At 45.1% G+C, this 22,658-nt stretch overlaps 2 protein-coding genes across 4 annotated transcripts in view; one reads left to right on the top strand and one right to left on the bottom strand.

The window, feature by feature from the left end:
* Positions 1–17,925, top strand: part of LOC120689710 (callose synthase 10-like) — a 32,976-nt gene extending 15,051 nt beyond the window's left edge. For 2 of the 3 annotated variants that reach the window (XM_039972092.1, XM_039972094.1), the window contains 20 exons: positions 1,438–1,569; positions 1,843–1,911; positions 1,989–2,166; positions 4,595–4,712; positions 5,814–5,933; positions 6,709–6,833; positions 6,927–7,007; positions 7,154–7,266; positions 7,766–7,818; positions 8,219–8,395; positions 12,120–12,167; positions 12,262–12,420; positions 12,620–12,733; positions 12,804–12,892; positions 13,449–13,607; positions 14,765–14,867; positions 15,606–15,725; positions 16,655–16,705; positions 16,797–16,979; positions 17,443–17,925. In XM_039972092.1, the coding sequence (XP_039828026.1) occupies positions 1,438–1,569; positions 1,843–1,911; positions 1,989–2,166; positions 4,595–4,712; positions 5,814–5,933; positions 6,709–6,833; positions 6,927–7,007; positions 7,154–7,266; positions 7,766–7,818; positions 8,219–8,395; positions 12,120–12,167; positions 12,262–12,420; positions 12,620–12,733; positions 12,804–12,892; positions 13,449–13,607; positions 14,765–14,867; positions 15,606–15,725; positions 16,655–16,705; positions 16,797–16,979; positions 17,443–17,679 (2,429 nt within the window). In that variant the 3' untranslated portion in view covers positions 17,680–17,925. The remainder of the gene's footprint in view (positions 1–1,437; positions 1,570–1,842; positions 1,912–1,988; positions 2,167–4,594; positions 4,713–5,813; positions 5,934–6,708; positions 6,834–6,926; positions 7,008–7,153; positions 7,267–7,765; positions 7,819–8,218; positions 8,396–12,119; positions 12,168–12,261; positions 12,421–12,619; positions 12,734–12,803; positions 12,893–13,448; positions 13,608–14,764; positions 14,868–15,605; positions 15,726–16,654; positions 16,706–16,796; positions 16,980–17,442) is intronic. The other variant, XM_039972093.1, reaches the window with a different exon arrangement.
* A 2,156-nt stretch (positions 17,926–20,081) lies between these two features.
* LOC120689711 (cytochrome P450 89A2-like) lies at positions 20,082–21,921 on the bottom strand. The gene has a single exon (XM_039972095.1). The coding sequence runs from the start codon at positions 21,875–21,877 to the stop codon at positions 20,294–20,296; it is 1,584 nt and encodes a 527-aa protein (XP_039828029.1). The 5' UTR covers positions 21,878–21,921; the 3' UTR covers positions 20,082–20,293.
* Positions 21,922–22,658: the final 737 nt, after the last annotated feature.

Genomic DNA, 22,658 nt, shown 5'->3' with positions numbered 1-22,658 from the left:
AGTGTAGCTATGTTTCTGGACCTGTCTGCTGAAGTACTCATGCTGCTTTGATTACTGGTTTACCTTGGTACTTGGGTTTTTTTTTTCTTGTTTTTTTTTTCTCGAACACACAGGAGAGCTGCGTATCTTTATATTAAGAGAGAAAGAATGGTCCAATTACAGAATGAATGCTCCTCACCTTGGACCAGAGTGAGGAACGTACTTGAGCTAAGAAAAAAGATTTACATACACGCTTAAACAAAGGATCAGACCCTCAAGACCAACAAACACTAAACTTGGGGCACACCCAGCTCGAGGCATAAGGTAGAGAGCCCCTTAGCCCCAGCGAATTGCCACACATGAGCTTCATCTTTAAAGTCCTGAACTGCAGCTTGCAGATTTGGCGCCGACCCCTCGAAAACACAGTTGTTTCTATGTTTCCATAGGGTCCAGGCCCCTAGTATGCAAAGAGAGTTAAACCCCTTCCTGTGTTGTTTTTGCATCCTCCTCTTCTCTTTTTTCCACCAATCAGCAAAAGAGAGATTCCTGGTGGGGATTAGTCTCGTCAAGTTTAGGGGCTGTAAAATGGTGCACTTGCTTGTGACTTCTGGTTTGTACAAATATCCATTAATTGGGAGTTGGAACACATCAGGACCTTCTAGCTAGATAATGGCAAGTATACGACCTCTTTTTTGTTATTCTGGCAGGGTGATGAGTATAAAAGCAAGTCCAAGTGAATGACAAAACAACGTGCCTGCTTTTAATTTTAGCCTTCTTTTTTATCTATATTTTTTGTTCTTGCTTTATAACACTCTAGTGCAATGGCAAGCTCTGATTATGTTTTGGTATCATGTTTTTCGACTACTTTTGGTGGTAAACTGTAAGCATGGTTGTCACAGTGTTGTGTGGTCACTTGTTTGGCTTTGAGGCTGCTGCGACAACAGTGTTCCTTTTTTCTTGAATATTTTTCTTGCAGAAACTCTCTATAATAAAGCACTTTCATTATATTGATGTATTGTAAATAGAGCCCCCCACCCAACCAACCAAAAAGAAAAGGGATTGTTGTTGTTTTTTTAAAAAAAATTGACCGGCGGGGGAAAGACGGCCCCCATATGGCATTGCATTAAGAAAAAACCTCAGTCAAGCCGGCCGAGAAAACCCCCGAAGCCTGGCTCAGGGCTGCACTGTAACCTGGGCCGACCACGGCCCACTATGTTAGCAACCACTGCAACTATACCCCCTGGTAGGAGCACTCAAACCAACCATAGGTGCCACATGGCTGGCGCCCTGCCAATGTTTTTTTGTGTTGCTAACGAGTTATTTATTTATTTATTTGCTACCACCAGGATTTGAACCCTGGTTGGTGTCTTCCTCAATTGGGAAGCTTACCACTACACTACAAGAGTGTTGGCGGATTGTTGTTTTTACATTTGTAACTTTCTCTCACCTGGTCTGCAGATGAGTGGGCTAATTTCTTAGAACGAATTGGTCGTGGTGAGTCATCAGAAGATGATTTTAAGGATAGCCCAAGTGACATCTTGGAACTCCGGTTTTGGGTGTCCTATCGTGGCCAAACTTTGGCAAGGACAGGTAAATTTATCTGTTCATTTCTTTTTGTTCCAGTAGATTCTTAAGTAGTAAACAAAATGATGCACAATAAACAAGTTACATTTTACAACAACAACAACAACAACATAGTCTTTTGTCCCAAGTGAGTTGGGGTAGGCTAGAGATGAAACCCAAAAGACACAAAGGTCAAACAAGTTACATTTTAGGTTGAAAATATTTATTTGATGTGCTTATCTGCATGGTTTTACCCTTCTTTAGTTTCTGTGTTCATTTACTTATTTTGCTGAGGCACAGTGCGTGGTATGATGTACTATAGAAGAGCTTTGATGTTACAAAGTTACCTGGAGAAGAGATACCTTGGAGGTGGGTATATAGTTTTGCATTGTTTGTTGCTTAATAACACATTAATTTGACTATCTTCATCGTTCTTGCTCTACCAGGCATTGAAGATGGCAATTCTGCAGTACAATTTATTGACACTCAAGGCTATGAGTTGTCTCCTGATGCACGGGCCCAAGCAGATATAAAATTTACTTATGTTATTTCATGCCAAATATATGGACAGCAGAAGCAACAGAAAAAACAAGAAGCTGCAGATATTGCTCTGTTACTGCAAAGGTTGGTTGACTTTCTTGTTTTTCTTGTTTATTGAATGGGTTTGTAGTTGTTACTGTATTAGATGAAACAATCCTAATTTCAGGGCCTACTAGTCTAGTTTCTTTTGTCAACTACTGCCTCCTGACTCTTTTCTAAGGCGTCACCGGTGAAATTCCATATATCAAGCTGAGAATGTAGGAAAGTAGGATGCATATAATGTGGTCGATGTATTGCTTGAGCCCCTTGGGCTGATTATATAGGAGTACATGGCTTGGAGGGCAAGTAGCCTCTCCTAGAGATAAGGAAGGTTATCCCGGGATTACAATCAATCCTAAACTAACCATATCCGGAGTTGTCTAATATACTCTAACATTCCCCCACAGTCGTAGCGGTAGCAATACGAACGGTCAGACTGGAGAACAATGGAGACGTACCCCCCTGCAGTCGGAACGCCGGTGCGAAAGTTTTGACTGGAGACTCATACAGATGATAGCCCTTTAGTGCCGTAGTAGCCGAAGTCGAGGTGGATGTGGTCGAAGCCGTGGAGGGGGCGCGGGTCGAAGCGTCGTCGAGGTGCTCGAGTACTCAAACTCAGCAGCTTCTTGCCGAAGACAGCAGGAGGACGGTGCGGTGGATGACGATGGTAGACAGCGTGGTTTGCGACTTAGGTCACGCTCAGGACAGGGGTGGCGACGACACAAGTTGCAGCAAGTGTCGTGCTCAGATCAGGGGTGGCGACGACGTCTTCCTTCAAGAACATCGGCGGCGATGTCCGCGCGAGAACGGCTCGAGGCGCGGAGGCATATCGAGCGCCTGCTTAACGAAGACTGGCAGCGAGTGGCGCCACCGCCTGAAAAGGCGACGACACCGGTAGGGTTGCTTGATCACGAACGTCGTCGCTGCAGCCTAGAAGGGCGCAACAACACCTTCGACCTTCAGGGGTGTCGACGATGAAGCGGCGACGAACGGCAGGGTGACGCAAACCCGATCTCTGATCGGAAAAAAAAGAAACACAATAGCAACAGGGTAGACCTCCGGGTACAATCTCGGGTGCACCTAGCTGGATGCTCCCCCACCTTATCTCATTCACCCATCGGTCAGAAAGACACGGAGGGAGAGAGAGAAAAGCAGAGGAGGCAAGACCCGCTCGGAGAGGAATCTCGACGGGGAGGGTGCAGCCCGAGCTGCGTCTCTGCTCCAAGGTGCGGCGGGCTAGCGGCCCCACGAGGCGCCCCTGTAGCCGTGTCCTCGTGCATGGCAGTGGCGGAAGTGGCGCTGGGGAGGAAGGGGCAGCAGGCTCGACAATGCGGAGGAGAGAGCAGGCGATGGAGGGGGCGCTGCGGCGACTCCAGTCGGCGATGCTGCGGCCCGTACGCCCGACGGCGCGGTCTTGGCTCCCCTCGCGCACGCGTGCGGTGCGTAGTTCGTGCAGCGGTGACGCTGGGAGGGGGGCTGGCCTGAGGCACGGAAGGGGCGGGTAAGCTCTGAGCGGGGCCGGGGATGACGACGCAGAGGATGCGGCGGCCCAAGGCGGGGCCATGGCGATGCCGACGAGCGACGCGGCCACGGCGACGGTAGAGGTCAGCTCTCCTGCTGCTTGTTGACGACGACGGCGGCGCAGATCAGAGGGATCCGCGGCGCATCCTAGGAAGGCGCTGCCCCCGGCGGAGATCAATCTCGATCTCCCCGAGGGCGTGCGGGTGCAGCGGAAGCGGCGGCGCGGCTAGGGTTAGGATCTCGTAACCTAGGCGTCTGATGCCATGTAGGAAAGTAGGATGCGTATAATGTGGTCGATGTATTGCTTGAGCCTCTTGGGCTGATTATATAGGAGTACATGGCTTGGAGGGCAAGTAGTCTCTCCTAGAGATAAGGAAGATTATCCCGGGATTACAATCAATCCTAAACTAGCCATATCCGGAGTTGCCTAATATACTCTAACAGAGGATGAGATGGTGCGCCAAATTAATGGCCTAGCAAAGCTGTTCACAGTGATTGGCTGATTTAACCACCCGATGTGCATGCATGCATGCAAGGGGTGAATAACGGATTGATTTTATACTCTCAGAACGTGTACAGGTTGGCGTTGCTTCGTACTCCTACACTTTAATACGATGAATTGCTTTCACACCTCGATGCCCTGCCCCCCACCCCCTACATATCGCCCAGATTGAAAAATACTATTATGCCTTAGAAAAGGGTCTTGAGGCAGTAGTTGATCTACATGATCTTTTTTTTTTACATTTTTTCTGAGTATTTTCATGTCCAAAAATGTCTCTGATCTTGATTTTTGCTGAACACCTAGAACGTCCTGCTTGCAAGTATGTGAATTTTACGCGCTTTGTGTGGAAATTGATCTGCTTTCTGTGAAAGTCCTGTGTTCCAAACAGGCCCTACAGCTGTCAAACACTCAAACTTAATGATACTGACCAAGTTTTGTTATAATTTGTAGAAATGAGGCTCTTCGGGTCGCTTTCATATATGAAGAGGACAGTGTGTCAAGTGATGGACATGCTACAAAAGAGTATTATTCCAAGCTTGTAAAGGCTGATGTTCACGGCAAAGATCAAGTCAGTCTATTTTCTTGAATCTGGTTATGTGGTGCATTCATCTTCTCACTTTAGAATCATTATGAGCCTACCCATCCACCATTTCCATCATATCAGTCCGATTTAGATTGCCAGCTTACCACAGTTGGCTCCCGAAAAATATAGATAGCTGACAAATTTATTTAGCTTGTGTTTTCTTGGCCGAGTGGTCAGTCATGTATCAAATTATAATTGTATCCTCTACCATTCTTTTTCCCTTCATCATGAATGCCAGATACCATGTGACTCCTTACCAAAAAAAGGTCCCCCTATGTTCCTTGGTCTGGCAACAATTTCTTCCTCTTGAATGAGCTGGTACCACCACTTTCTCATGGTTTTATCCTGAATAAATCGTTAAAATAAATCATAGGTCTTGAAACTTTCAACAAAATACCGAACCAATTTCCACTTCTGTTAGTACCTACAAATACTTTAGCCCCAACAAAGGATTTTGAAACTGGATTGCTAAACTTTAACAGTTCCGTCTGTCACAATGGTTACCGTTTATTTTTCCTATCTTTTGCACTTCATGTTTTTATCATGTTCTTTTTACACATCATCTCCTCGTAGTTTGTTAGGCCAGTACAACTGGTTACAAATGGTAGCTGTGAGGTTACCACTGGCATTTGTTCCCTGGCCTCAACTCACTGTTGTATACCTACTTTGCTATCATTACTTTGCAAAAACCATGCTGCGAGACATCAACATGCTGGTGCATTGTTGTAGGTCAAAAACTTCTCAATTCACTAAATAAAGTTCATGTATTATATGGAATCTAGTTCTACGTATGCTTTACTCAAAATTTGTAAAACCTACCCTTTCAGAAAGAGGATGTTCATGTTCGAGAAAAAGAAAGAGTTTGTTCAATAGTTTGAATGGTTGCATAAGCTTATGTTGACATTAGGTCAATGTGTACATTTACTACTATCCATATGCTACTGATTTTGTCATATTTACTATTTCAGGACAACTAAATCACAATGGGAAGCATAATTTTATTTGCTGCAATCTTGTTAGACATAATGCATTTGTTTCTTCTACTTAACATCTTATGCTTTATCCTGCATCCTGTTACACAAATAGGAAATATACTCGATTAAACTGCCTGGGAACCCCAAGCTTGGTGAGGGGAAACCCGAGAACCAGAACCATGCTATAATCTTCACTAGGGGAGATGCAATACAGACGATCGATATGAACCAGGTTTACCTTTTTCCATTTTACTGCTAATGGTAACCTTATGTTTTCATTGATAGACACTCCTTGCTGAATCTGTTTACTAGCATTTGCATAGATTATTCTGTACTAATTGTTATTGGGAATAGAATGTCAATTTGAAAATTTTATTACTTTTGGATTGGTCATTTGGTTGTGCTGTTTTTAAGCATTCCATTCATGGTATAGATGCTTTAGTTATCCATGACAGGTGGATTGTGTTAAATTCTGTTCATACTTGGTAAAATTTTCCGTAATTTCCAATAATGAAGGATAGATAGTATATTCTTTTAACTTGCTTGTCTTTAATGTGGGATTCTAGAGCAACATCTTTATTAAGTTATAATACGATGTCTCGTAACCTGAGCCTCTCCATGAGATGTGCACAGATTAGATTCAAAGGGTTGTGAGGATCACTAGACTGTCACATAAGGAGAAAAAAAATGATACACCCATCTCCACTATGGTCTGCACTCAGGTTTTGTGCGAGCACTTGGATGAGGTTGAGCTGGACACTAACTCTTCTCGATATACATATAAGATAGTGTAGAGGGATTTAGGAGGACACCTCTCACCCATAATGGGGGGGGAGGGGGGGCTGTGTACTATATATATAGCCAATGGGCTGGTATGTGGAAGGAGTACACAAGGAAGGAATAATCCCTGGTTATACATTTCCTAATAGATAGTATAAATTATTTTTTAGAATAACATTACAGAGTTTCAGATACCCTGTGTAAGACTGATAGAAGATCCCATGTAGGATAACTACCTGGAGGAGGCAATGAAAATGAGAAATTTGCTTGAAGAATTTCGTAATGATCATGGAAATCATGGCATAAGGAATCCCACAATTTTAGGTGTGAGGGAGCATGTTTTCACGGGGAGGTAATTACTTAGCTAATCTTACTCGTTTACCAGCTATCGATATTTACTTATTAAATGTTTCTGTATTGACCTGTTCTATTTCATTTTTGATAGTGTCTCTTCCCTAGCGTCATTTATGTCCAAACAAGAAACCAGTTTTGTTACTTTGGGGCAACGAGTTCTTGCTTACCTCAAGTGAGTTAATGCTGCCAACCATATCATAACTTGCTATTGGAAATATTGTTTGGCTGTTCTTTCTTACTGCATTCTCTTCTCATTATGGGATCTGTGACAATGATTTCAAACTGGAGAAACTTACTGGTGACATTATCTTTCTCCAGGGTTAGAATGCACTATGGACATCCTGATGTTTTTGATCGAATATTTCACATAACCCGAGGTGGCATTAGCAAGGCATCCCGAGTGATTAATATAAGCGAAGATATATATGCTGGTGGGTATTTTTTATTCTTTACGTTTAAGTTTCATCATGAGTTTGACATGTTGGCAGTCGTGTTTGGTTGCATTTGATGCTTGGACCAGATTTAAGTCCTTAAGAAAAGGAATTGTGACTATATTTCAGCTTCATGTGTGTAAGAGTTTTCTGTCACTAAAATTGGACTGTTATTCAAATGTTCTGGACATATTCTGTTCCTAAAATAGCCAGATGTTATGATCACACAATTAACATTGTTTATATATGTGTGGCTATTGGGTTGCATGCACTAACCAATTCAACCCAAAAGATTAAGCTGATGGGGAGAGGTGGGCAATTCACTTATACTTCAATAGTGGCTTATTATAGTTCTGGGAGAATATGTATACTTATGTAAGGGATGTGGATTCTGTAATATCATCTCTGTTTTTGTTATTTCTATGACATCATATCGCTTCTGTTTTCATACTGGATACCTGAACTCTTCAAAGTTCTCTAAGCATGAACTATTCTGCAGGATTCAATTCGACTCTTCGCCAAGGGAACATCACACACCATGAATATATACAGGTTAAAATTTAAGTTCCCTTGTTAACCCTTAAATATTCGCAGATATTTGAATCAACAGGACATGCGCACTTGCGTACTTTTGCACTTGAATTTTTTTTCGAACACGCAGGAGGACTGCGCATCAATATATTAAGAAGACTTGAAAATATTAATATGTGCATTACAATACAGAAGACAGGTGAAATTTAGACATCAGAATTAATTAATGCTTAGTATATAGTGCACATGTCATGACCATGTCCACACAAAGTTGCAAGCGCACAGGCTAACATTTATATTGATGACATTCTAGATTCTTTCAAGGGCACACATGCTTGCATTTGCAATGAGTGCATATGCCATTACCTCCATATTTATTATTCCCATAAGTTTATAAGGGAAGACAAATTCTTCTTTTCAGGTTGGGAAAGGTCGCGATGTTGGATTGAACCAAATTGCACTTTTTGAGGGGAAAGTAGCTGGAGGCAATGGCGAGCAAGTTCTCAGCCGAGATGTGTATCGGCTGGGGCAGTTATTTGACTTCTTCAGGATGCTAACCTTCTTTTTCACCACTGTTGGTTATTATGTCTGCACAATGGTACTTCCCACCTCCTTCCCTCCCTTGCTGCCTCTGCACATGGTTTTATTTTATGGATGCTGGATTTTTTCTGTAGCATCTCAAGTGTTTACTGGGTTCTTTCCGTGGCACCTTAAGTTGCAATACAGCATGTGGTCACCTGAGTGCCCATATATCTAGAAATTGAAGAGAGATAGGCAAAACACCTCACACCCTTGAAGGGGGGGGGGGGTGGGGGCAGGGTGACCTTTCATATATATATATTGCCGTATGGTTGGAGTACAAGTAAGCTCAATACTAGTCATATACAACAATGCATGAATTGCTGGGCTGCTGCAGGGGCACCGTAGTGGAGGTGCTCGGGCGGCAGGTAGAGGAACTGCAGGAGGAGGTGCTGCTGGCAATAAGGGCAGTGGACGCCGCCACTTTGTCAGCGTTGGCGAGGCGCAGTTCCTTGATGGCGAGCTGATCGAGGGCGCCAGCGAAGTCGAGTTTCATGCCAGCGATGTAGTCTGCAGTGTTGATGAAGCGAGGGTTGAGCCCACAGAGAAGGTTGAGAACCATGGTGGACTCCGAGACAGGTTCACCAACATCCCGTATGGCATCAGCATCCTTCTTCATCTCTTGACCATAGTCAGAGATGGAGAGATCGCCCTGGGTCATGGTGTGGAAGGTGTGACTCAGGAAGATCGCCCGCGGCGCCTTGTTGGACTGGAAGTGGTTGGAGATGGCCACCCACAGATCGCGGGCGGTCTGATCATCCCCGCCCATGGTGAAGTCGAGGACAACCTCGGAGATGGAGCTGTAGATCCGACTGCAGACGCAGCAGTAATTTTGTTCCCATGGCGGCCGGAGTGGGTCGGTGGGAGCGGTGCCATCGATGTGCCACATGCCCGCATCAAGCCGAACTTGTCGCACATGGCACAGAAGGAGGACCACTTGCTGTAGTTGGATCGCTGCAGCTCAAGCATTATGGGAACATGGGACTTGATGGAGACGGTGGCGTAGGGGTTGGCGATGAGGGGGCCAGCGAGATCGGCGGCTGGGGCGGCCGAAGTAGCACTGGAGTTGGAAGACATGGTGCCGGCCATAGCAGATTGGATCTGCTGGAGAGAAGGCTGCGCCCTAGACAGGGGCGCAGAGGGGGAAAAGGGGAAGTCGCGCCTGCAGGGGCGACGCGAGGAGGAGAGGAGGCGCCGACGGGGGGATCCCGATCGAATGAGGCTAGGGCAGCGGAAGAGAGGGGAGGCGCACAGTAGGGCACAGGAGGGGCGCCCGGACTCGTGATACCATGAAGAGAGAGAGGCAAAACACCTCACACCCTTGAAGGGAGGTGACCTTTCATATATATATATATATATATATATATATATATATATATATATATATATATATATATATATATTGCCGTATGGCTTGGTAAGCTCAATACAAGTCATATACAACAATATCTATCTAATAGAAATTGCAACAGTATTGACACAGCATGCTTGCATACTGCTGTCATGTGGGGCTGGAAGTACTCCCAGCTCAACAAGAAGGCCACGAAGATGCAGGATGCAGCCCAGGCATTGTAGTTATCTTAGATTGAGTTTTGTTAATTCAGGATTTTAGGTGGAGGGCTTTGGTCAGTTTAAGGTTCAGTTTGTTAGGGATTTGGTTTATCTCGAGTTGTTGAGAGCTCAAGTTAGGGGCAAAGGGATTGCCCTATATATACGAAGTCCCTATATCAGGAACATCAAGCAATAGAATTTACTCCCTCCACCTCGTTCTAATCTAAGTGCAGAGCATGAGACTTGATTTCTCCCTTGACTCTGTCGTCAGCTACCCGGCTAGATTTTTTTTTATCGAACACGCAGGAGAGCTGCGTATCAATATATTAAGAAGAGAAGGGTGTAAAGAACCCCAAAAATGCAGCACAGGTTTTTGTTTTCCGTAAACACAGCTCCTCTCTGATTACATTATGGGTGTGATTGGATGGGTGCATTTGCCTCTAGCCAGGCTTCTGCAGTGCATCCGACCATTGTTTGGTTCCCTGCATAGACCTCTAAGCCAGGCTTGGGTAGTGCAAAAGCACCCCTCCGGGCTGCATTGCTGGGAACGGCCGATTTGAGCGTATCCAACTAGTGCAGTCTGCATTGTGCTAGTTTGGTGGGCCCAGCTGAGTTTTGTCACCGTCGGTGCTCACTCACCGTGACTGGCCCGCGCAGCTCCCGACGGCGGCGGGGCAGAGGTGCCATGGCCGCGGCGGCCCTCCTCCCTGCCTCGGCGACCCTGGCGGCCATGGTCGCGAGTGCACGCCGGCGATGGTGCGTGCGGCGGCGCGGAGATCCAACGCCCCGTCCGACCGGATCCAGATGCGTGTGCGGATCTCGGCGGCCGCTCCTCCTCCGGCACGCCGGCTCCTTGGCCAGGCCCCTCCTCCCCTGCTGCTCGAGATCCGGCGTGGGCAAGCGACTCCTCGAGCTCCGCCCCCTGCTCGATGGGACGGCGACGCCCGCGCCCTCAACCTTCCCGATGCCGGCCAAGGCGGCCTCGGGCTCCGGCCATGGCGGCTCCCCTGCTCACTGAGCTGCTGCTGCGGGGCGCGCGGCCGGTGGGAGACCGCGGCGACGCTGTCTCTAGGCGCAGTGGCATTCGCCGCCGCGAGCCTCGTCGCGAGCACCACCACTGCGCCGCCTCTGAGAACTGGTGAAGTGGAGTTACACTCACCTTGAGAAAGAAGAGGTAGTCATATCCTATGCTAACCGATCAACCAAACATAGACTTCCTAAGCCAGGCTAAACTTAGTGTAGTAACCAAACAAGGGGGTTCGGTACTGCCGCTGCCAGGCTTAGTCTGGCCATGGCTAACTCCTAGCCAGGATTGAGTTAAGCCAAGCAACCAATCACACCCTATATAATCCATTCAAGTCAGGTGGAAGGTTGAACTGCCAAGGGGTGTTAGATCAGCTGGTCAAAGCGCTTTCAATGCACCCAATAGGTGGGGGTTCGAATCCCCAGTGGGGCGGATTAACCCCACCTGTGGGAAAAAAACCCCTTCGCTGTGCTCCCTCCCCAGTTTGGGATGGCAACCCGGCACTAGGTAACGGTTTCCCACCGGCCCGTGGCTGAGATGCGGTTCCGGCCCGGTAGCAATGGATATCGCCAGATCCAAGCTCGGTAAGGAGCCGGGCTTCGCGCACGGAGGTGGGGGGGGGGGTCTCGGTCGGGTCTTAGGACCTCCTTAACAGAAAATCGTGCGGGGTGGTTGCCCCCCCCCCCCCCCCCCACGTCCAAGTTTTTTTTAGTCAGGTGGAACTCCATCAAACACATGTGACCAGCAAGTGATCAATATTCCCTTTAGCCATTGAGCTCAAACAACAAAGCTTGTTGAGCCTGAATATTTTGGATAGTATTATTTTTTTCTTGAATACACAGGAGAGCTGTGTATCATTGTATTGATAGAAGAAGAGAAGAGTCATACATAGACCCGGCACACCCCACACGCACCCTGGAAAAAAGGAACTAATTACCCGTCACACAAGATAAAGTGACCACTCCTGATAGTATTAATTGTCAACATTGCATTGAAATTTACATTGGAAATCAGATCTGTTTTTCCTTCCCTACTCATGGCAAGGAAACCTTGTTCTTGGTATCCACCTTGAACAACTCTAGAATATGAATTAGCTCATAGTGAACTGATTCTGAGACTTTCAATTTATTAATTATGAGTCCGTTGATTTGTTCTTTTGTGTGCACAGATGACTGTTTTAACTGTGTATATCTTCTTGTACGGAAGGGTTTATCTGGTGAGCACTTTCAGTTCTCTATGTATTATTCTCCACTTGTATGTGGATTTCTCTGAATTTTAATTTGTCTGAGATTTGGTATTGTAATTTTCAGGCACTCTCTGGACTTGACTACTCAATATCTCGCCAGGCTAGGTTTTTGGGGAACACAGCACTAGATGCTGCTTTGAATGCTCAGTTTCTGGTCCAGATTGGTGTTTTTACAGCAGTACCAATGATAATGGGTTTCATTTTGGAGTTGGGGCTGATGAAGGTGGTTTTTTGTTTTGAAAAATATATTTCTTCTTTAGGGCTTGTTCGGTTAATCCCCTCCACAAGGGGCTAGGGAGGGATTAAGGGGGATTTTGGTTTGTTGGACATTTAATCCCTCCCAACCCCCTTCAATCCCCTCCAAACCGAACAAGACCTTACTGGGTATTTGTTATCACATCGTAATGTTGAATCTTTTGCAGGCTGTTTTTAGTTTTATTACAATGCAGCTCCAGTTTTGCTCAGTCTTTTTTACCTTCTCGCTTGGAACAAGAACACATTACTTTGGTAGAACGATCCTTCATGGTGGTGCAAAGGTATAAAAGTCGTATTAATTGTTAAAATTATCACTTCCTAGATTTTTTGCTGAATGTTTATTTTATGCAGTATCGTGCTACTGGAAGAGGATTTGTTGTTCGCCACATAAAGTTTGCTGAAAATTACAGGCTTTATTCTCGAAGCCACTTTGTCAAAGCGTAAGTTATTTACTTTCCAAAGTAGTCATAAATTCTTATATGAAGTTGACCTTTACTGTAAAAGGTTGCGCAAACACATCTTCCTACAATAGATAATAGTGCTAATTTGTTATGTCAGTGCAATTGCTTGTACTCCCTCCATTCCAATTTATAGGTTATTTTGGCTTTTTTATACATACATAGTTTTTGCTATGTATGGAGACAGTGTATATCTAGATGCATGTTATATCTTTGTACATAGAAAAGCCAAAACAACCTATAATTTTGAACAGAGGGAGTAGTATCTTATATTACTACATGCCTACTGGAGTAACAAGGTGGAATTTATTGATAAACAGTGGGTGTATTGATGCATCCAGAACATGAAATCTGAAATACTGTGTAACAAAATTAGTGAGGACAAACATGTGTTTCTGTGCTTTAGGTTTAGAATCAAACCTGGAAACACTCGATATTTGTTTTTCTTAGGTATTAATGGGATCTGAGACTGCAGTTCTAATAAAGTGTACTTGCTTGGACTAGTTGGTGATTGATCTGAAAGACATTCTTATTGCAGGCTCGAGGTTGCTCTCCTCCTCATCATTTACATTGCGTATGGTTACACGAAGGGCGGTTCATCTTCATTTATTTTGATAACTATCAGTAGCTGGATCCTTGTCTTTTCTTGGCTTTTCGCGCCTTACATATTCAACCCCTCTGGTTTTGAGTGGCAGAAGTATGTTTATTCTAATCCTACCTTTAAATCCTTTCCTCCAAGTTAGTTGGTATTTGGAATCAAATCAGACCATTGATTGAGAGAATTGACAGTTTAGTTGGCTTTTCACATCGTGGAGAAACATAACACCATATTGATGAATATTTTCACTGGATGCATAGGAAAATAATATGCACTATTATTAACATTGGGTTTGCCCTGCTTGTTTACCCCCAGATTATATAATTCAGCTTATAGGTGTGGAAGAAATAAAAACTAAAATAAGCTGAAATAAGTCGGTCCCGGGCAGCGTATAGGATTATATAAGTTGGGGAGCCTAGATTTCTTTTTCTCGAATACGCAGGAGAACTGCGCATCATTATAGGGTTAGGGTTTGGTGTGCATGCTTAGCTACTAACCCAACGGAGCCTAGATTGTTGTATGATGGCTTTTATAAGTTGGGGTTATACATGGCCAAATGGGCTGCCCAGCATGTGCCTGGGCACGACCTGACTGGGCCTGCCATGGCACGGTGGTGCTGCCGTGCCATGCTGTGCCTGCCCACGGGCTGGCATGTAAAGCACGGCTGGCCGAGCGTGCTGAGCCAGCCTGCAGCCTGTGGAGGCCTCCGGGCCATGCCGTGGCAATGCGCGGGAAGGAAAAAGGGGACCTGAGCGGCAACTGGTGGCCTTCCTTCCTCAGCTCCGGTGGCGGAAGGGAGGGGAGCGGCACTGCCACCGGCGGTGCTGGTGGTGGGGTGTGTGTTGGGGGGGGGGGGGGGGTGATGGCAGCAGGCGTGGAGGGTGAGAGAGGCGGCGGGGTCGAAGAGGCAGAGTTTGAGCGTCGAGATGGGGAGCAGCTGAGCCAAGGAGGAGAAGTAGGGAGACGAGCTGGGCTATGATTTCCAGCAGGCTGGCGGTAGGATTATATTTGGAGATGTGATGGGGCTTATCAGGCAGTCTGTGCTGCCCGGCGTGCCAAGGTGGCAGCCAAGCAAGCCACATGCTACCTGGTCGTATCGTGCTTAGACCAGGATGTTTATTGACCACATGAGCATGAGCTTATATAAGCTAGATTATAGAAAAAGGCTCTAAGAACATGTTTTTGTTTTGGCATGCATAAGATGCATGGATGCTTGATAACTTATTGTTCTTACTCTGCAATGTTGGAAATATCAGGACTGTGGAGGACTTCGATGACTGGACAAACTGGTTACTTTATAAAGGAGGAGTGGGTGTAAAGGGTGATAATAGTTGGGAAAGCTGGTGGGATGAGGAGCAGGTCAGCAAGGATTCACCTGTGTTTGTACTATACATTTATTATAGGGAAAAGTCCGATTTACACCCTCGAACTATCATAAAAGTCCGATTTTTAACCTTTAACTACGAAACCGGATAAAAGAGACCATCCAACGGTTCAAACTGGATAAATTTAGCCCCTTAGGTGGTTCTGAAGGTGGTTTTCCATTTGTGAGAATTAAAAATATTCAATTTTAAACTAAAAAATTCAGTTTAAATCCAAAAATATGAAACGGGTATTAAAAGTTTTCTAAAAGTATAACCTATCTATTGGCACAATACTTGTCAATTATGCAAATCTAATTTTTTTATATTCATAATATTTGTTTGCTTGTAGTTATAACTATGATTTTTGAATAACTAAGATTTAAATGGAGCAATAATAGATAGGTTACATTTTTAGTAAAATTTTGGTACTGATTTCATATTTTTCTGATTTAAAAGAATTAGTTTTGATTTTTTAGATCTAATTATATATTTTTATTTTCTTTACAAAAATACAAACCACCTTCAAAACCACCCCAAGGGCTAAATTTGCCCGGTTTCGATAGTTGAATGGCCTATGTTATCCGGTTTTGTAGATGAAGGTTGAAAATCAGACTTTTGCGATAGTTTGAGGATGTAAATTGGACTTCTCCCTTTATTAAAACCCTAGATAGTTTGTTCTTTTTACTGAACAATTAACACTATTTAATTAAATTATCTCAATATGTTTATACAGAGTCATATCCGGACTTTCAGAGGACGTATTCTAGAGACAATCTTGAGCCTCAGATTTCTCATTTTTCAGTATGGCATTGTGTACAAGCTTAAGATTACGTCGCATAATACATCCCTTGCAGTAAGTTGAGCTCTTTGAGTTAGTAGTTTGTCACTGTAAACTCTTCAATTGCTCACACTAGGGCTTCCCCTACTGTATCCTTTAAATGTTCTTCAATTGCATTGCCCCTTATTAACCCGATTCTTCATTGGTATTAAACATTTTTTTAACAATTTCATCTATCATACCTATGTTTTGTTTTCACTTCTCATTTCTGCGTTTTTTATGAAACTGATCAATGGTAGCACCTCAATGCAAGTAGGAATCAGCATAGCGCACCTATTCTCACGGAAAGTATCTGTATGCTAGTACGATTAGTGTAGGAATCCTATAGCTTCACCTTCCAGGTCTTCAAAGAATTCAACTAGGTGCTGTTTGGTTGGCAAGTGCAAATGCAAATGGTAATGAAATCAGAATAAGCTGCGAATGCAAGGGATGTCTCAGAATACATGTTTTGTTTGCTTCTAGACCGATGTGATGTCCTCCGCGGTGTTATCCGATTGCGCTGCGTTTGGAGTGGTATCGGCTCTCTACTAGCCCGTATCCGATTAATGCAGAATTCGATTAGAGCCGCCAGAACAAACAGTAGGCAACGCAATCAGATACCTGTTGTAATCAGTTAGCGTTACATTCACCACAACCAAACACTACCTAGGTATATATGTCAAATGTTTGGACCTAAAAATATATTCTTGTGATTTTGATAAATTTGGAATGTAACATATAATCTGGTCTTAGTAAATAAATGTTATTGGTTCTCTTCATTTTCCCCTTGTAATCTTTGTCATGGATTTGTAGATATTCATAGCCTAAGTGTTTAAAAATAAGGAACATAAAAACATAATAATAGTATAGCAGGACGCACATCATGCTTTACTTTTGTTCCTACCACCAACTATGTTTCTCTCTTTCCAACTTCTTCCTATACTAATGCCTTTGTTACTATCCAGGTCTATGGTTTCTCATGGATTGTTCTCCTTGTTACGGTTCTCCTTTTCAAGGTTTATCATGTTAATTATTTAGTCTTTCACATATTGCACGTTTTCAGATCATATGGATGAACTCTAAGCTATGTTTTTGTTCTGGTTTCAGCTTTTTACTGCAACTCCAAAGAAGTCAACTGCCTTGCCGACTTTTGTTCGGTTTCTGCAGGGCCTCCTTGCTCTTGGAATTATTGCAGGAATTGCGCTACTTATTGTATTCACCCGCTTCACTATTGCTGATTTATTTGCGAGTGCACTTGCTTTTATAGCAACTGGTTGGTGTGTTTTATGTGTAAGTACTACAACATCTTTATATCTGCTACTTAATGAAAGCAATAGTAGAATATTACAAGTATCAAATTAATGGCTGGTAACTTGTCTGCTGCTGCCATGGGTAGCCCTTTAAGGCTTTAATGCTTGCATAGTGAATTGATCGCACTGTTAGCCTGTTTACCAACTTGTCTTAGTTGTTTCACCGCTTTTTTCCAGCTTCCAGTCTTACTTTGAAAAATATATAATATATAATTGATGTCGAATAATTTATTACTTCCAGCTTCCATTTCTTTCAGTACCAAATATGTCTATAATACTTCTACTAAATATGCTAATAGTACTTGTGAAGATAACTTAATTAGTTAACCATAATTCCGGTGTATGTTGATAGTAAAATTTTGGCAAACTCGAAGTTCATGTGCTTGGGTCGTCACATTAGTTTGTATTCACATGCCCTGCTAACTTTTTACTTGTCATTTCAGTTGGCCATCACATGGAAGGGGTTAGTAAAAACTCTTGGGCTCTGGGACTCTGTACGCGAGATTGCACGGATGTATGATGCAGGAATGGGTGCCGTCATCTTCGTGCCCATCGTTTTCTTCTCATGGTTCCCGTTTGTGTCAACATTCCAGTCACGTACCCTCTTCAACCAAGCATTTAGTCGTGGCCTGGAGATCTCCCTCATTCTGGCAGGAAACAAGGCGAATCAGCAAACATAAAAGGCCTCGTATGTTTCTGTTGCACTTGCACATTCTGAATTAGCGAGGGCTGCGTAGTTAGTTGACTCGAACAATTTAGTGAGGGTTATTACTCGTTTTGAGAAAGCCAGCCTCTGTACATAATTGTCTGTTATTTGGATGCTAGTTGTTTGGAGGGAAGAGCTACGGAAGTAGATGTGTATTCATTATTGTAACCTGAGCAGATTTACATTCACCTGGTCTTAACGAAGCTTTTTTTTTTGTTCCGATGGTCTAGCAGCAGTATGTATGTTGCGTACTTGCGTCTGTGGCCGTTCGGGTTGGGCAAGAAACAACGTACTTTAGGCCCTGTTTGGTTCTAAATAAGTCACCTACTTATAAGTCAAAAAGTGAAAAAAATGTATTTTGCCAAACAACCTTAACTTATAAGTCACCCAACTTATAAGTCATAAGTTGGTACACTCCAATTTAAAACTTATAAGTCATCCTCTTTTCCTTCTTTTTCATATGGGACCACACTTTTTTCACAAAAATTCTAAATCATCTACAACCAAACACGCCAATTTACAAGTCACTTGGTTTTTAGTCATCTGACTTAATAAGTCACCTGATTTATGGGAACCAAACAGAGCTTTAACTCCGTCAGAATCGCTTTGCAAGTCTCATGAAATGGTATATGTTCAGTTGATAGATTTTTTGAATTATGAAATAATGTTTAGTATTTACATGTCAAACCTTGGGAAGTTTATTTCACAAAATTCAAGGTGCACCTCCGGCGCAATAGAGCAGCCCTTGAGAGCTGGCCGTCCAAGGGATTGTCGAAAAAAGAGAGCTGGCGTCCAAGCATAGAGTTTTCTTTCCGTTAGCCGTCATACTCTTCCGAAGTGCCGTATCATTGTGTAAATGTTTCTTATCCCATAGTAAAGATTAACGCACCATGGAAGAGATAACATCCGAGGCTGAGCTTATCACCCCCTCGCCCACCAACCCACACACACACGCACGAAAACAGGAAAGCGATTTTTCAGTTATTTTAGTTATACGTCACCTAGAATGCAACTCTTTCACTGGGCTAAACAAATTATCTTGCCAAACTTTCAAAAATGAATTTATTGTATGAAAGTAAGCGTCACAAGATATTGACTAGTCATATTTGCAGACCTTATAATTAGCCCAGAGATGGCGTAAGAAATGTAACTACACAAGTGCAGTCCCTACATGGTATCTTTTAAGGCTAAAATGATTTTTTAAAATAATATTAATTTTTATTTTTAAAAAATTACATAGGACAACTCATACACTCATAACGTACGCACACTCACACATATGAATGTACAAGCGCACAAACTCTATCACTATAAGCATCTTTGAAGATTGAGCTGTCAAATCTTCGAGATTGATGAAGTCACCACAGACGCCACACTATCGACATGAACGTCATTTATCACTCAAAGTACAACACCGTTACATCATGGAATATTCACTCCAACGGGAAGTCGAATCCAGAATCTGAGGTGGTACTGATTCTAACCATTTGACTATAGGTGCTCACAATTTTAACGTGGGCTAGCTAAAAGCCAGTCGACCTTTCAATAGACGACGGGTACAAAAGTAATTTTTTTTATGTAGGTTGCAATTTTACATTTACAGGTCACTACATTGCTGAATATTTTTTAATGAACTTTTTTTGTAGTTGTTATGAATCTCATATATCTAGCTGATAGGTGACCTTATTGGTCCGACTGGCCTGTCAGCAATGCAGTAGCCGACTCGCCCTTGTCGGATGGGCCGCTAATCGGCCTGTGAAGGCCCGATAAATACTTGTCGGCCTTACAATAGCTGATTAGCATCCTATCGTCTACTCAGGGATAACATGCTACTAGGTCTGTAATTTTTATTTTCAACATTTATTTCTACAAATTTTCATTAAAATAATATTATTTAATTTTTTTGAATGGCACAACTTGATCAACGAAAATGCATGCTGTCAAGCATTTTCGATTTCCAAGGTATTTTTTTCTTAGAAAAAAAAATCCAATTTACACCCTTCAAGTATCACAAAAAAATATTTTTAATTTTCACCTACAAAATTGGACATTAGGCACCGTTCAACTATTGAAACTTTACAGATATAGGATGGTTTCAAAGATGGTTTTGTATTTTGTGGAAGTTATGAAAAATCTAGTTTAGCTTTTAAAACTATTAGGTAGTTCATTTTTTATAATAAAAAAAATTAAAACTAGTACTAACAGTTTTCTGAAAATGTAACCCAAATTAAGTGCTGGAATCATCTTCCTCGCCAATTCCTCGTCATAAATTTGTTAGGCATCGATCAAGTTGTAAAGATCATTTTGCACATCCTTGGTGTCTATATAGTTCGCATTGATTCTTATCCAAAAGACGGTCTTTTTTTTGGGCTCCGATTCAGATCAGTGGTCGACCTCCGTTCCATATAAAAGGCGGATGATTGTGGCTTTTGTTTTCATCCTGATGACAAAATCTATGAAAATTGCACTAGCAACAAAAAGGCATTATCCACTAATTCACCAAAACAAAGCAACAATTATCTAGTACTACTAGTACACTGACACGTTACATTAAATCAAGCAAGCGCGCAACACAGTCTCGCCAAGTCTCAAACAGCTCCTCTGGGCACGATGCGCGCCTGGAGCGGCTTGGCCATGACGATGGTGAACTCGGCCTTCTCGCCGTCCACGTCCACCTCCTCCCCCTCCGCGCTTCGCCACTCGAACGCACGCACCAGGTTCGCCACGAAGTACTCGAGGTGAAGCGTTGCGACGTTGAGCCCGGGGCAGATCCTCCGCCCGGCCCCGAACGGCATCATCCTGATCTCTCGCGTGCCCGTGATGTCGACGCCTTCGCCGTCGCCGCCCGGCATGAACCTCTCCGGCGCGAACTCCGTCGGCCGCTCCCACGCCCGCTCGTCCATGCCCATGTCCGCCACCAAGAAGTTCACCATCGTGCCCTTCGGGATGACGTACCCGCCCAGCTCCATGTCCTCCGCCGACGCGTGCGGCAGCAGCATGTGCCCCGGCGGGTGGCGCCGGAGGCCTTCCAGCACCACCGCCTTCAGGTACGGCATCCTGAGCACGTCCTCCTCGGAGATATGATCCGAGCCGGTGGAGGCCATCGTGGACTTGATCTCGTCGTGGAGCTTCTCCTGGATGGCCGGGTTCTTGACAAGCTCAGCCATGATCCACTGCAGCGCCGTGGACGTGGTGTCCGTGCCGCCGTTGAGGAATTCCGAGCACAGCGCAATCATCTCGTCGTCGGTCAGCGCCCGCCCGCCGTCGTCGGGCAGCCGGATGTCCAGAAGCGTGTCGACGTAAGAGTGCGGCAGCGTCGTCGTTGTCTCGTCGTCCTGCGGCTGAGGCGGCACGGCTCCGAGTCCGAGCTGCTTCTTGCGCTCCCTGCGCGCGTCGATCAGCGGCATGTACATGTCCTTGAGCCGTTGGCGCATGGCGAACATGGCCCGCAGGCGGCCGCGGAAGAGGCGCGTCGTGACTGCTGGCAGGAAGGCGAAGACCCTGACCTTGGTGGAGGAGTAGAGAAGCAGGTCGCGCTGCGCGGCGGCGATGTCGCGCACGGCGCGCTCGCCGAGCTGCTCCCCGAAGCACATGGCCACGAGGAGGCGGAACATGGCGTACTGGAACGTTCCCACGATGGTGCCTTGGTCGCCGCCCCCTTCCTCCTCCCTGAGCCGCAGCTTGTCGGTGAGCTCGGCAAGCACCGCCGCCCGCGCCGGCGCGAACAGCCGGAGCCGCGCCGGGTGCGCGACCTCGGCCACGAAGTTTCGCCGGAACAGGCGCCACAGCGGGCCGTAGCTGGAGGTGGAGATGGTGGCGGCGTTGAGCCCCATGAGGTCCCTCGACGCGAACCCGGGGCGGTCGGCCAGCGCGGCGCCGCGCTCGACGAGCGCGGCGTGCGCGAGGCCGCGGTCGGAGACGGTGACCTCGAGGCGGGAGCCCATGCGGAGCGTGAGCAGCGGGCCGTGGCGCGCGTGGAGGCGGCGCATGGTGCGCAGGATGTCGATGCCATGGTGCCTCAGCCACAGCAGGTTGCCGAGCACCGGCACGACGGCCGGCCCCGGCGGCAGGCGGTGGCTGGCCGCCTTTCCGCCGTTCTTGGCGCGCGAGGAGAGCAGCAGGAAGGAGAGAGGGAGGAGGAGAGCAGCGAGGAGAAGCCACATGAGCTCCATTTGTTTTTGTGCCGATGGCGTGTGATGCTTAATTGAGATGGATGCTAGATCCATGTGATGGTGAAGTTTTATAGAGAAGAGGAGGAAATGACGACGACTACTCAACTCGCTCCGCTACAAAAGGGATTATTATTTCTTGTGGGGACTATTCTTTGGCTCTTTGCTGTGACTTTTCACAGCTAGTTGAGCAGTTGATTCGTTGATGGCTACCAGCTGTTGCTTTTGATTGTTTGGACAGGTTGATATTCCCTCCTTCGCAAGCAGATGAACACGTACGCCTGGATCTCTTATTCATACGGAGAAGCATTTTTAAACCTACTACCTTGAGGTCATTGATAAAAGCTGTTGCCTTTGTTTTTTTAAAAAAAAAAATCAACCCACTCTTCGTAGATAATTCTTGCCGGAGAACTCTGCATGCTTGGATGCGAAGGAAAGCCAATCTTCGCGCAGTTGGTGGTGTGAACTCCGGATAAAGATTGAAGAGGAAAGATGGAATAACGCGCCCCGACCAGGTTGCATACCGTCAGCTCTCATGTCACCATGCTCCGATGACCTACGCCGTTCCACTTTGTTTTTCGATCGGGCGCCATGTATGCAAGGGAGGTCGGACAAAAAAAAAAGGTTGTTTCGAGCCACACGGCGTGGTCTGCTTCACTCGGCACGCAGAGGTTTTCCGCCGCCTTGCCCGTTTTCCTAGCTGTGAGCTTCTTGCACGGGATCTGATATATTTTGTGCCAACCAATTGAGGGATTGATGGGTGGAGGGTGGATGGATATGTTTC

The sequence above is a fragment of the Panicum virgatum genome, chromosome 9N (genome assembly GCF_016808335.1).
Source record: "Panicum virgatum strain AP13 chromosome 9N, P.virgatum_v5, whole genome shotgun sequence".
NCBI classification, from domain to species: domain Eukaryota; kingdom Viridiplantae; phylum Streptophyta; class Magnoliopsida; order Poales; family Poaceae; genus Panicum; species Panicum virgatum.
The sequence above is the reverse complement of the archived record's forward strand: the minus strand, read 5'-3'. Positions and strand labels throughout refer to the sequence as shown.

Excerpts from the sequence above, each read along its gene's own strand:
- LOC120689711 (XM_039972095.1), bottom strand. The coding sequence starts at position 21,877 with ATGGAGCTCATGTGGCTTCTCCTCGCTGCTCTCCTCCTCCCTCTCTCC.